Source organism: Haemaphysalis longicornis, unplaced genomic scaffold, assembly GCF_048455015.1.
Source record: "Haemaphysalis longicornis isolate Haplotype H1 unplaced genomic scaffold, Haemaphysalis longicornis Haplotype H1 scaffold_1, whole genome shotgun sequence".
NCBI lineage: Eukaryota > Metazoa > Arthropoda > Arachnida > Ixodida > Ixodidae > Haemaphysalis > Haemaphysalis longicornis.
In genome coordinates, this window is record NW_027526203.1 from 391,248,784 (window position 1) to 391,261,327 (window position 12,544).

Sequence of the window (12,544 nt, forward strand, 5' to 3'; positions counted from 1 at the left end):
AACGCAAAGCCACTTAGGGGTCTTTGGAAAAACACTAATATTCAAGTGACGGTCATAAAAATTGCCGATATGTGTTGCAGTATGCTGCTCACAAAATATATACATTTAATTCTTCACTAGAGCGATTAGGTTCAAATGTATTCTGCAAAAGTTTGTCACTTTATTCTTATGGTAATTTGTTTGCAGCAATAAGGAAGATCAATCAAGGAGCGCGAAAGGATTGGTTCACACCCCTAGCTCTCTTGCACCAAAAAGGTATGCTCCAAAGTTCATAGGTGAAATATGGGAACGCAAATGTAGTCTTTTTATTCTCCCATGAACTTTGCAGGTACATGACCTAAGCAGGAGAGTTAGAAGTGTGAAATATTCCTCACTACGTTTCTCGATTCACCCAAATTATGGATGCAAAAAAATTACAACCATGTATTGAGCTTCTTCCAGAAAACCTGGGAAAGCCTGTTAAAGAAGCAAACCTGCACATGTTTTACATTAATTGTTATGGGTAAATTAGCATGCTACAACACCTGCCTGCCAAACTTAATGACAGTAGCATAAATATAAAAAATGTTTTGCCAAAGACCTGGGTGGCCAACACTGTGAAGCCAACAAATGAGTTGGCAAATTTTCTCTTCCAAGGCTTGTCCCACCCTGTTTGTCCAGCATAAAGAACACCCACAAAAGAAAACAAGGCTACGAAATGGAAATCCCTGAAGACATTTTAAATTGAGAGAGAAAGAGGGCACCGACCAAGTAACGAAAAAGAAAAACTTAAAAGACGTTTCGAAAAGACGTTTGCTTAAATTCAAAAGCAATGACAATAGTGAGAGCAGCGCAAAATGCTTTCAAAAACAAAAGCACTTTGAGCACATAAATGGCCAATGCTAATTAAGCATGAACACATGTGCCTTTGTGAGTCTAGTTAAGCTTCTTCCCTCCTGCTGTGCAATTTGAGAAGTCACCGTGCTTGGACTGTTCACTTAACACACATAGCAGAATTGCTGACGAGACGACATAACCAGACAGAACTGCTGCTGACTGCACCAGGCAGTACAAAAAGGCAAAACAGGAAATACGGTAATACAGCCAATAGGGGGGAGCATAGAACAGAAGGGTAGGATCTCGGACAGCCAAGGCATGTGAAAATGTGCCCAATAACCACAACTCGCCTGCCCTGCAACACCTGCATTGGCCGCAGTGAGGTGTAACACAGGCATAGCAATGCGTGGCTTCTTCATGTAAGTAAAGAGGGGGAAAAAAAAGCACTGGCGTGACAGATTAGGCACTCACAGAACAGACAGCCCGATCCGCTACCAGAACACAAAACTTGAGTTGAGTGCTTTATACTGGGGTCGATGCGCACGAGTCATCCTTCGGTCAGTCTATAAGACGCAGAGAGTTGGTGTTTCTGGGACGACCCGTGCGGTGATAGCACACTATACCTGACAGGTTTTTTTTATGTCTAGTGGTAGTTTTTATTGATAATCTCTGTATAAGTGTTAATCAGTTAAAGTGCTAATCAATTGGGTTATGTGGATGGGTTGCACTATATATTTCTGCTTCTTAAAAAATGTTGCCAGTTGCTAGTAGTGCGCCGACCTGCGTATTTCTTTTCTTCGTCAACGTCTTTTCCGCACCTGTTTTCAAGATGACTGTATATCAATGTTGATCTATAGCCTGCCTTTCTGTCGAACGTCAGTGCTGTGGCATCATGCAACATGCTTTTGATTACCGCCAAATTAGTCAAAGACCATTTCCTTTTGCTGTAATGGTTCCACCCCAACATAACGAGAACAAAAGAATTTCTGCCCCTACAAGAAAAATGCTTTCGATATGAGCTGCTCTGACACTGCATAAGCAGGCAGGTCCTTTAGCACACAATCAGCGAGCCGTCTCTGTAAGGTTTTCGTGCGAGACGTTATAATATTCCTTGCAAGTACACACGCTGCTACTGATATTCCTAATGTGTTCAGCTCACTGCGCCAAGCTGTGCATTTGGAAAAAAAAAAAAAAAAACTATGAAAATATCAGTTTTTATTTGCAGTTCACTGATGTTCATGATACTCCATGTAGCCGGAAATTGCAGCAGCCCCAATGACTAAGGTATTCAGGGCTAAGAGCTAGGATAATCATTGCCATGTGCCTGATGCAAGATACAAGCCCCACAGCAACAATTATCAGCTACCTAAACCACTCAGGCAGAACTAGTCAATGTTTTATCAGTTTTCACTAGTTTCCAACAAGAATTTTACGGATTTAAGAAGGACTTGCTGCTGGGTGAATGTGTGTGGACTTTCCGACATGGTTTTAGCGCTAAAAATGGGCAAACACAAGAAAGAGAACAGGACAGACACTAAAATCCATTTTTAGCGCTAAAACCATGTCGCAAAGTTTTACAGATATCTAACTGCCATATGTTGCTCTCTCAACAAGTTTACACTAGCCTTATGTAACCAAATGTCGTATCCTACCCTTCCAGTGAATGAGGTGGGGGCATTATGTATGAAGTAGGAAGAAGTGTCAAGGCTGCCACGAGGGCTAGAACGATGCTTGCCACTACTGTTTTTCCCACCTTCCTAGTTGTGCGCCTAGAGGGCGGCCCATTAATTAGAGCTTACGCCAGCATAAAAAAGCAACACAAAGCAACGTGCTGCGCAGCGTGACCCGCAGGTTTTTACAGGGTGCTTCCCAAGGCCACCAGTTTTACTCCCAGACGAGCTCTCTTATTGGGATACAGACCCATACCCAGCCTTGGGCTGATGTCAGATGGTCGCAATACCACAGAAAGGGTGCTGACTACTGTGATGCGTATCCCCAACTGGTTAGAAAATGACTGTTCCAACAAGCAAAACTATGCAAAACTAACAGGCTCAGGCAAATTTCCCAAAGGAGCACTGGGACATAGCCAGTCTCCACATTCAGTTCCTGCAATGATCACGTAAGCATCATGATGCAACATGAACGGAAAGAGCATGCTGTCACCAATGCCCTCATTCCTTACGTCAACAAAGTGTGCTCCCAAATCCTAGGAGAAAAAACCCCCAGTTATTAAGAGGCACGACCCCCGACCCCGACCTGTTGAAAGAAGCGCCTGAAGACAAACACAAAAGCTTACCGGTAGGTGTGGAGCAGTAATGAATTTTGTAAGCAAGCACCAATAAAAAAAAACTTCCCGGCGACACTCTAAGGCACAATACACAATATGGCACAAACAGTTTCAAGTGGCCATGCACTCCCCATCCCAAAGCACACTTCCAACAATTCATGCAAGAATACTTCTAGCAACAAACACCCCCAACAGCTTGCGCAATGCAATACAAAGCAAGTAGAAGTTAGTGTACACAGCAAGAGTTGGTGTTTACTAGAACACCACAATCCCCAGCTTGCTCCTTCGGGCTATGTTGGTTCTAGACACTTTTAATTAAGAAATACCATTTATTGCAAGGACCGTTAAGTCAATGCCCACTTACAGTGCTCTTCATTGAACAAGTGTGTTGTCAGGACTTTGGGAGTGAATGGGGAACGAAAAAAAGAGGGGGGGGGGGTTAACCAGTAGGCAACATTGCACCTTAGCTACGAGGAACTGTATTAGAGGGCCCGTTCAGTTTAGACTACCTGGGGTTTTCTAACTCCGTCCCCACTAGAAGAACACTGGGTGGGATTGAACCAGAGGCTCGAAAGAACAGCACCTTAACCACTTTTTCATGGCGGCAGTTTGCCATAAGCAGGCTGCGCTGTATCAAGCAAGCTCATGGTTGGTGATGCATGCCACGCTATCTCCTTACAGCTGCTGGCGATACAAATGAGGAGGTCAGCGGTCAGACGAGCAATACAATACCTCCAATTCCATGCACTTTCATGGCACAAGCGCTCACCCTTGCCAAACAACAGCTGTACTAAGACAGCGTGGCATGCCCTGCACCTAAAATGCTCGCCTAATCACTCCAAAACTGCTCTAGACTTAGCTGGCCTTTTTCGAGAGGGGGAACATGTCATGACAGCAAGGATTACTTATACCCTGAATTCATCAATTTCTGTGAATGAATCCAACTGCTTATAAAAAGGTTTTATCTGACAGTTTACCCTTTCGAATGTATTTTACAAATGATTTTACCCGATAAAAAATTTTAGTATATTGTCAGTGCTCCCAGAAAACGCTGTGTGCAAGGAAGTCTTTTATTAATTTTCCCATCCTCAGTAGCCATAAAGCATATCAAGAAGGCATGCACAGGTTCTGACTTGCAAGCATTTTGCGACTAATCCGAAAATGGTCAAATGTTCTGCTATTTATTAACAGCTAATGAGACTGGAAATGTTAGCAAAGACCTTCTTTGCACGCAACAACATCTTGTGAAAACAGCAGTGAGAGAATTCAAACAAATTTACTGTAATAGCGTCATAATTATAGAACAGCTTCGTGCTACAAATCAAAGCAGGTAAAATCACCTTGTCAAGAGTACCATGCTCATGCCTGTGAACCACACAGCCAAGCCTCAGGCTAATTGCAAAAAAGAAAAAGAAATCCACTGGACTAATTTCCCAGCAAGTCTGTAGGCAAATGTATACTGCCCAAAGCTATCGCTCTCACACACGACACACAAATTCTTTTTTTTAAGTGAAGACAAAATGCAGCTTCCTAGTTGCGACATGTACAATTTTCAAAATTCTACATCCTAAACATTTTTCATAATGTTAATACTAGTTTCACCGACATGATAGTTTTTTGGCGACTGTTAAAAGTTTGCCTTTGACAATATGCGACATTGTAATCAGACGCACTAGGTGTGGGTACCCAGCAATGAATTGTGTTAAATTTGATGTGGCTTTCCCGGAGAAGTACTTTTTTCTTCTAACAAGTTCTTCATTTCAAAGCATTTTCTTTTATTTATTTCTTCCCCTGAATCTTTAACGGCCAACCCTGAATTTCACGATATGCACCCTCCAGGATGCGTTCGCATTGAGGCTCCCCTACCGAGGTCACCAGGGCCCCCTTCCCCCCTTGTGCATGCGCTCACCTTGCCTCCTACAGCGGCGGGCTTGGCGACCACCGACGGGGTGGCTGCCAGGCCTGCACTGGACGTGGGGGCCACTGTGGGCAGCGTGCGCACCGCGGGAGCCTGGGGCGCTGGGACAACGGGGGCCAGGCCCTGGGCCAGCATGGCCAGGTTATGCGGCAGGGTCTGGCCCTGGGGCCGGTTCAGGGGCTCCTGGGACCGGGCCCCACAGTCCACGTACTGGAACACACGCACGCAATTAGAACGGGGGCCCCGGGTGGCAGCCCCCCACTCACTCACTCACCTCCTTCAGGTGTTCGGGAAAGTCCTTGAAGTGGGGAATGGAAGCCAGGTGCTGACAGTACTGCGGATAGTCTTTCAACCTAGGCAAAAAAGCAGGATCACTCGATATCCACCAACCATAACCCCGAAGGAGTCGCACAGGCAGCAAACCGCTCTGAAGTAGCCCAAGCAACTTGCTTTCTTCTGAGCACGCTTAATTAACTTGCCTTACTGTAAGCACATGCCGTTATAACACAGCTGTACTAATTACACCGATGAAAGATGCAGTTTTCCATGCAGAAGTAGTTACAGCAGCTGTTATGAGTGAAATGTGGTCTTTGGGTATCACAGAATGCAATCAAACGTTCGAAATTAACATTACTTTGCAAACTGCAATTCATTTATAAAGCATTGTTTTTCACGAGGATCTTAATACAGCTTTGTGTAGTGCATTGTGCAGGTAATACTGCGACAGTACTTTGTGCTTTTTTACCGCAGATTATAACGTGCACCTCTCTGCAGCGAAACGCGTACACGTGTGAGCCGAGCTATGTACACACAGAATTAAAAAATGCACACACGCAATTCTGCGAGCCCTAAACTGGACTTCAGGTTACAAGCAAAAGCAATTATTTCAGATGCCGCCAAGCTACTCTCGAAATTGACTTTCCTGAGCTCTGCACCTACAAAACGTCTCCTCCCTCACCTGCAGCTCGCCAAATTGCACCTCTCTACTTATTGTAAACGGCAACTAGGTAACTGCTCAAACCTACACAGCTGCTTTTCTTTACTTTATGGAATCAAACACCCTGGCATCAATTTTAAGTTCCCAAGTGGGTGATAAGATAGAGACTTTAACCAAATTGCAAAGAGCGAGCTCAGAAAGTCCTACCTTGTTTTAAACCTGTCCAGTGCAGTGACACCGAAGTAGTACATCTTGGTGCCGAATGGCTTTCGCAGGGCGTCCAGCACATAACGCAAGGCCAGGCCCAGAGCCATGTACCTGAAGGGCATGGCAACCAGATCAGAATCTCAGCAAGGAATGCAAGGAGTGCTTAGTAAAGGCACTTACGTCACCAGGCTCTGCTCGATGATGCCGCCAAACAGTTGCGCCGTTATTATGAGCTCCTTTTCTGGGTACTGTGGGAAAAACCTGTACTCCTCAAAGAGGTTTTTGATCATGCAGTTGAATACATCCTAGAAAAAAGGAGAGGAGTCAAAGTCAGCATCTGTTTGTGTTGCACCAAAACTGCACCTCTTTTAGGCCACCAAATTTTATTTACCCTCTCAGACTTCATGGGAGACTCCTGAAACCGTTTGAGCATGTCCAAAACTTCAGCAATGGACAAGGTCGGATGAGGAGGATGGTTGTAAATGCGTTGAAAGTAACCATTGGCTTCGTCCTCAATCTCTTTGGATACTGGCTGGTTCATTTCAGGCAGAATACTCGCTACGTCTGAAAAAGGAAAAGCAGATCATCTCCTTATAAAGACAACATTTTTTAGTCAGATTTCAAGACAGCATTGTACCCATGGTCATACAAACTGGCTTGCTCACATTAAGCATGATGCATATTTTGTGCAATCTAAAATACACGTTCCTGTCCTTAGTGTCTACCTATTTTTGCTCCCTGCTGGGACAGCGAGCTCTCAGGATATGCCCTATGCACTTCTTAAAACTGACTTGCGGATCAGCACCGCACCCTACATCGTGCTCGCGTTGGGGCAACTGTGGCCGTGCAAACGCAGGATCCCAGACCGACTCACCCAGCTGCGAGCCAAACTGGGTTCCCAGGCTTGGCACCACGGTGGAGAAGCTGGCCGTCTGGGCAGGTGGTGGAGGCCCGGTGGCCCCAGTCGCAGTCGGGGGCGGCCCAAAGAGCTTGGCCGGCGAGCCAGGAGTGGCAAATGCCGTGCCAAACAACGGCGGTGCCCCGGCTACCCCAAGTGGTGGCGGCTGGGCTGCCGTGGGGCCACTTATGGACAGGTTGCCCAGGGAGCTGAGGACCTCCAGCTGCTGCTGCTGCTGCTGCTGCTGCTGCTGCTGTGGCTGCGGCGGCTGGTGGGACACAATTGGCACCATTTGACACCTGAACCCTGCCAGCCTCGAAAGGGAGACAGTTCTCATCGAGTGGACCCCATGGTTGCAACAGTTAGACCACGGCTAAAGAGCAAAATATCAACCAGGACTCATTTGCACTAGTGCATTGACACTATTAGTACTTGGCATCTACGGCATCGAACTGTTCTGCAACATTACAGTTTGGGGCTCATTTCTAATGCAGTTGGAAGTAGCCAGGCACCATACGTTCAAATCACCCCAACCCCATCCCGATCCACAACAAACTGACGCACCACTATTATCTGAAATTGGAGTTTTTTCAATTAAAAGCTATCTAGCACGGGTTGTTTGGGTGGGTCCTCCTCCAAACGAACTGGTCAACCTGCACAAGCTCCCGACTCTATTGCGATCCCCACGAACTGGCCCATTAAAGGGACCCTGCAACACTCTTTGTGCAGTGCAAGTAAACCTGCGCGACGTTTAGATTACACTGCCAGGAATACCTGAGCCAAATATTGCACGTGCACGTGAAGCGGTGAGCGTGGAAATCGCTGTGAAAGATGTGGAAAAACCAACCGCACTCTCTTCAGTTCTTCTCATTATGCACCCCTGGCATGGCCTAAGCAACGTCACTGAGGCCATGGCTGTCTGATCGGCTGTCACTGGTCAACTTCGCGGCTAATTTCTCCCATTTCCGCTGTAGTCAGCACTGTGTACGAGCCTCTCCTACGCCTGAACCTGTAGGCACAGTTTTGCCGTTTCTTTTGTGTTTTGAGTGCGTGCATAGTTTGAGTGATGAGCTCAATACTTCCCTTTCAACAGGAACACTCGACAACAAACGTTTATTGCTTCAAAAACGCCTTACCCGCCCGAGCGCGCGCTTGCGAGCAGGTACTTATGCCTGCTTTTTTGTGGCACCGGACCGGAAATAGGCCCCTTCACGTTGCGGAGAAAAGGAGAAAACTCCCCGGCCTGTGATATATCGAAGGCCACCGAAGAAAACGCCGCAGGCCGCCCCCCTCTCCGTGAGAGAGCGCGCTGCTTTCGTCACGTTGGCCGCGGTCGAGTTGAGAGGGAACGATTATGCGCGATTTCTCATCGTGCGTAGCTTCCGTGATAGTGAACGGATTTTCATAATTATTGCGGGAGGAGATTGCTGGGACAATAGACTTTACCCCAAAATACATTTCTAGTACTCGATGGTAAGTGTTGCAGGGTCCCTTTAATAGCAGATTCCAAGAACTGGCCCAGTTATGAGCTCTACTGAAAACGACCAGAATTTGTTTATTTTCTCTTGCCCTCCCTCCCTCCCTCCCCATTCCTTTCGTTCGTCGTGACCAGTGGTCATCTTTTTCTAATAAAGGTTCTCTCTCTCTCTCTCTCAGATAATAGGGTTAATCATTCTTTAGGAGAGCTTACCTCACGTGATAGTATTTTTCTCATTTTTAAAGGCCCGCAGAAGATAAATTCGAGACACCTCCGGGTTTTTTGACAGGAATCTGACATTTCTGAAGCTTACCCCGTCTAAAAATGCCTAGACTTTAACCAAAAATTAACAGCAGTGAGGCATGCTGATGAATTTCCGTAGCCCTCCTGCTGGCAGTTTTTTCTACAACCCAGTTATTTGGCTAACTTCTCACAACTAGCATCTATTTAGAGATCATACTGCTGCCACTAATTGAAGCCAAGCCAATGCCATGAATTCCATGAACAATGAACATTGTCTAACAAAAACACCCGTTATAGCGTAAGAACACAAGAATGAAATTAAACATTTTGCTGCATTAGGAGTTTTATGTTGCTTTAAAAGCTACACTCAAAATCCTGAATCTGCAGCGGTCACATGCTCACACTTGTCATTCAAGGGCCAGACACCACAGCATCCAAGTGGGAAGCCAGACAGGTGCTACAAGGTGGGAATGAGAGACATCTGCAATTTCCTAACTGCCAGCAAGCTGTAAAGCCCAGCGTCTGGGCTGAGTATTCAAAGAATAAATGGGGGTGTGTTCCTTAGTCATAAATCAAGCAAATAAGTTTGGCAAATTCACATCCTTGACTACGCAGTGCACTATGGTCACCAGTGAGTGGACCAAGGATCGGATCCTGCTCCAGAAGTGGCCTGCCCCAAATACTGCTATTAACCTCTTTTCTGCATAGATTCGCACTTTTTTCACACGACAAATGAAGTGATAAGAGTGCAAAAGAAGCTGCAAAGCTGCACGTTCCATTTATTTTTTACATGTCGCAGGTCAGCTTGAATTACTCCTTGGGATGCCTATAGCAGTGATGTACATTGACACAAGTCATTTTGGAGCAGGTTTTGGAGCAGCAAAAAGTTTGCTTTAAAGCAGGAAAATGGATTATGTAGGCGACAAAATGCGTATATGAACCGCAATGACAGACTTGGTGCTACAAAAAGCCAGCCCTAAAGTGGTGAAATGAGATTTAGTATTTAGGAAAGCAATCCATAGAAACACCAAACTGCTTTTTTTTTTTTTTTTTTTTTGAAGCAGAGAAAATTCCCTTCCCAAAGTAGTGCATATCCTATTCCACCACACCTCCAATGGCAAATTTGTACATCTTTGAAATGCTGCTAAATGTAAATGAAATGGTGTCCTCCACCTGCCAAACCCCTCCAGTACAATCTAAAGGCTGTTATATAACATGTTTTGCTATTTAAATTCCCTTAGTTATAGGCCAGATTTTAATGACCTCCGACTGACACAAACATTGCATGTACGGCGCTGCGCAGACCTGCGACATTTGCGCCAGTTAACTCTTCCAGATAACTGGTAGGAAAAAAGAGGGAATCGGTCAGAACATTCAAGGGTTGAACACAGCCACACTACTGGGGCGATCAGAAAACAGGCGCACCCCTCACTGGCAGAAACAGTGACAGCAGTGTCTGGAAGACAGCAGATATCTTCACAAGGCATGGCTTTTGGCTGCATTTTTCTTAGCTAGCATGAGACAACCAAAAAAAAGGAGGCACTTGTGGTGTATGCCTTTTTTTTTTTTCCTGTTCATTTTCTTTATGCCCAACCAACATAATGGCTGCGCATGCATGATGAGTGACGTCGCACTCTATAACAAAGTACTAAGAGCTCAGGAAGTTAGTTTCTTTCATTTCTACAAATCACAAACAGCAAAATCTGGCAGAGATTAGTTAAAATGTAGCTGGATGTAGCAGGATTCGCCTTTTGACACAATTGGCACACTAATCACATCACTGCTAGAAGCCCACTGTACACACAGTTAATATGGACAAAGTTGATGCACAAATGCTGCAGCATTGACCCTCCGGTTTACCTAGGCATGCGTGAAAACTCCAAACAAAGTAACAGGGTAATGAGCTGGCCCTGAAATTCGGCACAACAGTAAAAAGGCCAAAGAATTAAACGTGTCGACCACTCACAGGAGCCTGAGGTGGGTTGAGGCTAGCCGCAGAAAACGCTGGCTCCAAGCCCCGGGGCGTTTTGACCACACCAGGTGGAGGTTGGCGTGGCTTGTTCAACAGGATGCTGCAGTTACCCACCATGGTCAGGATGGCTTCCGACAGCTCCTGGGACACACCGCTGAAACAACCACAGGCCTCATTCACTCAGCGGCCAAAGGCTCAAGAACAGGCTGATCAGCATTTACGACAGGTGCCAACGCAGCAGGCACACCAACAGCCCCCGCCTCGCCAGACCCCCTGGCCAAGCATCGTCCACTTACGTCGCATACTGCTGCAGGCAGGAGAGCATGGTGGCCAGGGTCTCGGTCGGCAGCTGGGCACTCTTGGGCAGGTTCTCTTCCTTCACAACGCCACCCAAGATCTGAGGACACCTTCGCTTGAGGAAATTGACACAGGCTTGAATGAACGGCTCCTGCAGCATTAGAGAGAAAGAGAGAGAGCAGTGGAAACGGTGAAGCCCCCACCAAAAACTGCGACCTCATCAAGAAAGAAGTGGTTGGGGAGAAAATGACTTAGTGAATGTAAGCATGCAGCCTCAACTTTGTCGCACCATCACACTGCGCGGAAAAATGTCACAGTACAGTCCTACTGATTCACAACACTTCACTAGATGTCAGGACAGTGTGAGGCTTTCATGAAGGCCAGCCAACTCCTTATAAACAAATCCATGAGGCACATTCTTTCCTAATCCTTTCTCCTGTAACTGCTTACCAAGGCAGTTATTGTCATCACATTTCAGATGGTGAAGAGTTTCCTGAACTTCAAACTTGCAACAAAAGTACAAAACAATGGAGGGTCTTCCACAAAGTGAACCCTAAAGCACTCCTGCAGATTGCAATTTGGACAAGATTTTTTTTTTTTAACCCGCATACACTGGCTTCGTTTCGCATTCCCCTCCTGCCCACCTTGTGCTCGAAGATCTTGTCGTTGAGCCACTTGTCAAGCTTGAGGTACTCCCTGCGCGAGGCCAGGCAGGCGAGGTCGATGACCAGGGGGAAGGAGTTGCTGCTGAGCAGGACGGACAGGGCCTTGAGGTCCTGGGCCACGTCCAGAATGCGTGACAGCCGGCCCTGCTCGCTCTCCCCGCCCCGCATGTACCAGTCGGCCATGGCGTGCATGATCAGGGGCCGAATCGCATTCGCATGGCTCTGCGCACCACATGGCGGGGGGGATGGGGGGGGGACAGGGACAACCACCACTATCACTGCCGCCACTCACCCGCAGCAAAGCGACACGCACACAGCTCCTGGAAGGCCTCATTACATGTTGACTGAGAAAGCTTCGTTTTTAGGAACACCACTGAGCATTCCTACAGACAACCTATATTATGCACACATTCACCGCCATTTTATAGTAAGGTGACTAGTTGGGCTGGGCAAATTGGTATGGGTTCAGGGTTCGTGCCATAGTTATACCATGAAGCCATGTTATAGGCTTGTTACGTGCCGGAGTAAAAAAAAGCAACGACTTTTGCCTACTACCTAGACCTCCTTCCTACTGTTGCACATCTCCAAAAGATTAAGAACTGACACAGTCCATATTTTCCAACCAAATTCACGTCCTGCCAACATGCAATCCTGCTGGTCGCAGCACACAGCCAACCCGTGTTAACATTACTCGCACATCGCTGTAGTTTCATTCCAATTTTGTCATTTCAGCCCTCTTCAACGCCTCAAAATATTCAATTGCAAAAATGGTCTGTTGCTGCAAGTACACAACACATTCCAAATGTCCTAGTACTGTTGGACTGATT

General features: G+C 46.4%; 1 protein-coding gene across 6 annotated transcripts in view; it reads right to left on the minus strand.

Moving 5' to 3' along the window:
• The window catches only part of Not1 (CCR4-NOT transcription complex subunit 1), an 86,315-nt gene that overhangs the window by 49,183 nt on the left and 24,588 nt on the right, over positions 1-12,544 (minus strand). For all 6 annotated transcript variants that reach the window (XM_077686614.1, XM_077686618.1, XM_077686613.1 and 3 more), the window contains exons 13-21: positions 11,697-11,939; positions 11,052-11,203; positions 10,750-10,909; positions 7,040-7,331; positions 6,557-6,729; positions 6,346-6,470; positions 6,166-6,276; positions 5,296-5,374; positions 5,013-5,231 (exon numbers count right to left, since the gene is read on the minus strand). In XM_077686614.1, coding sequence (XP_077542740.1) covers positions 5,013-5,231; positions 5,296-5,374; positions 6,166-6,276; positions 6,346-6,470; positions 6,557-6,729; positions 7,040-7,331; positions 10,750-10,909; positions 11,052-11,203; positions 11,697-11,939 — 1,554 coding nt within the window. The remainder of the gene's footprint in view (positions 1-5,012; positions 5,232-5,295; positions 5,375-6,165; positions 6,277-6,345; positions 6,471-6,556; positions 6,730-7,039; positions 7,332-10,749; positions 10,910-11,051; positions 11,204-11,696; positions 11,940-12,544) is intronic.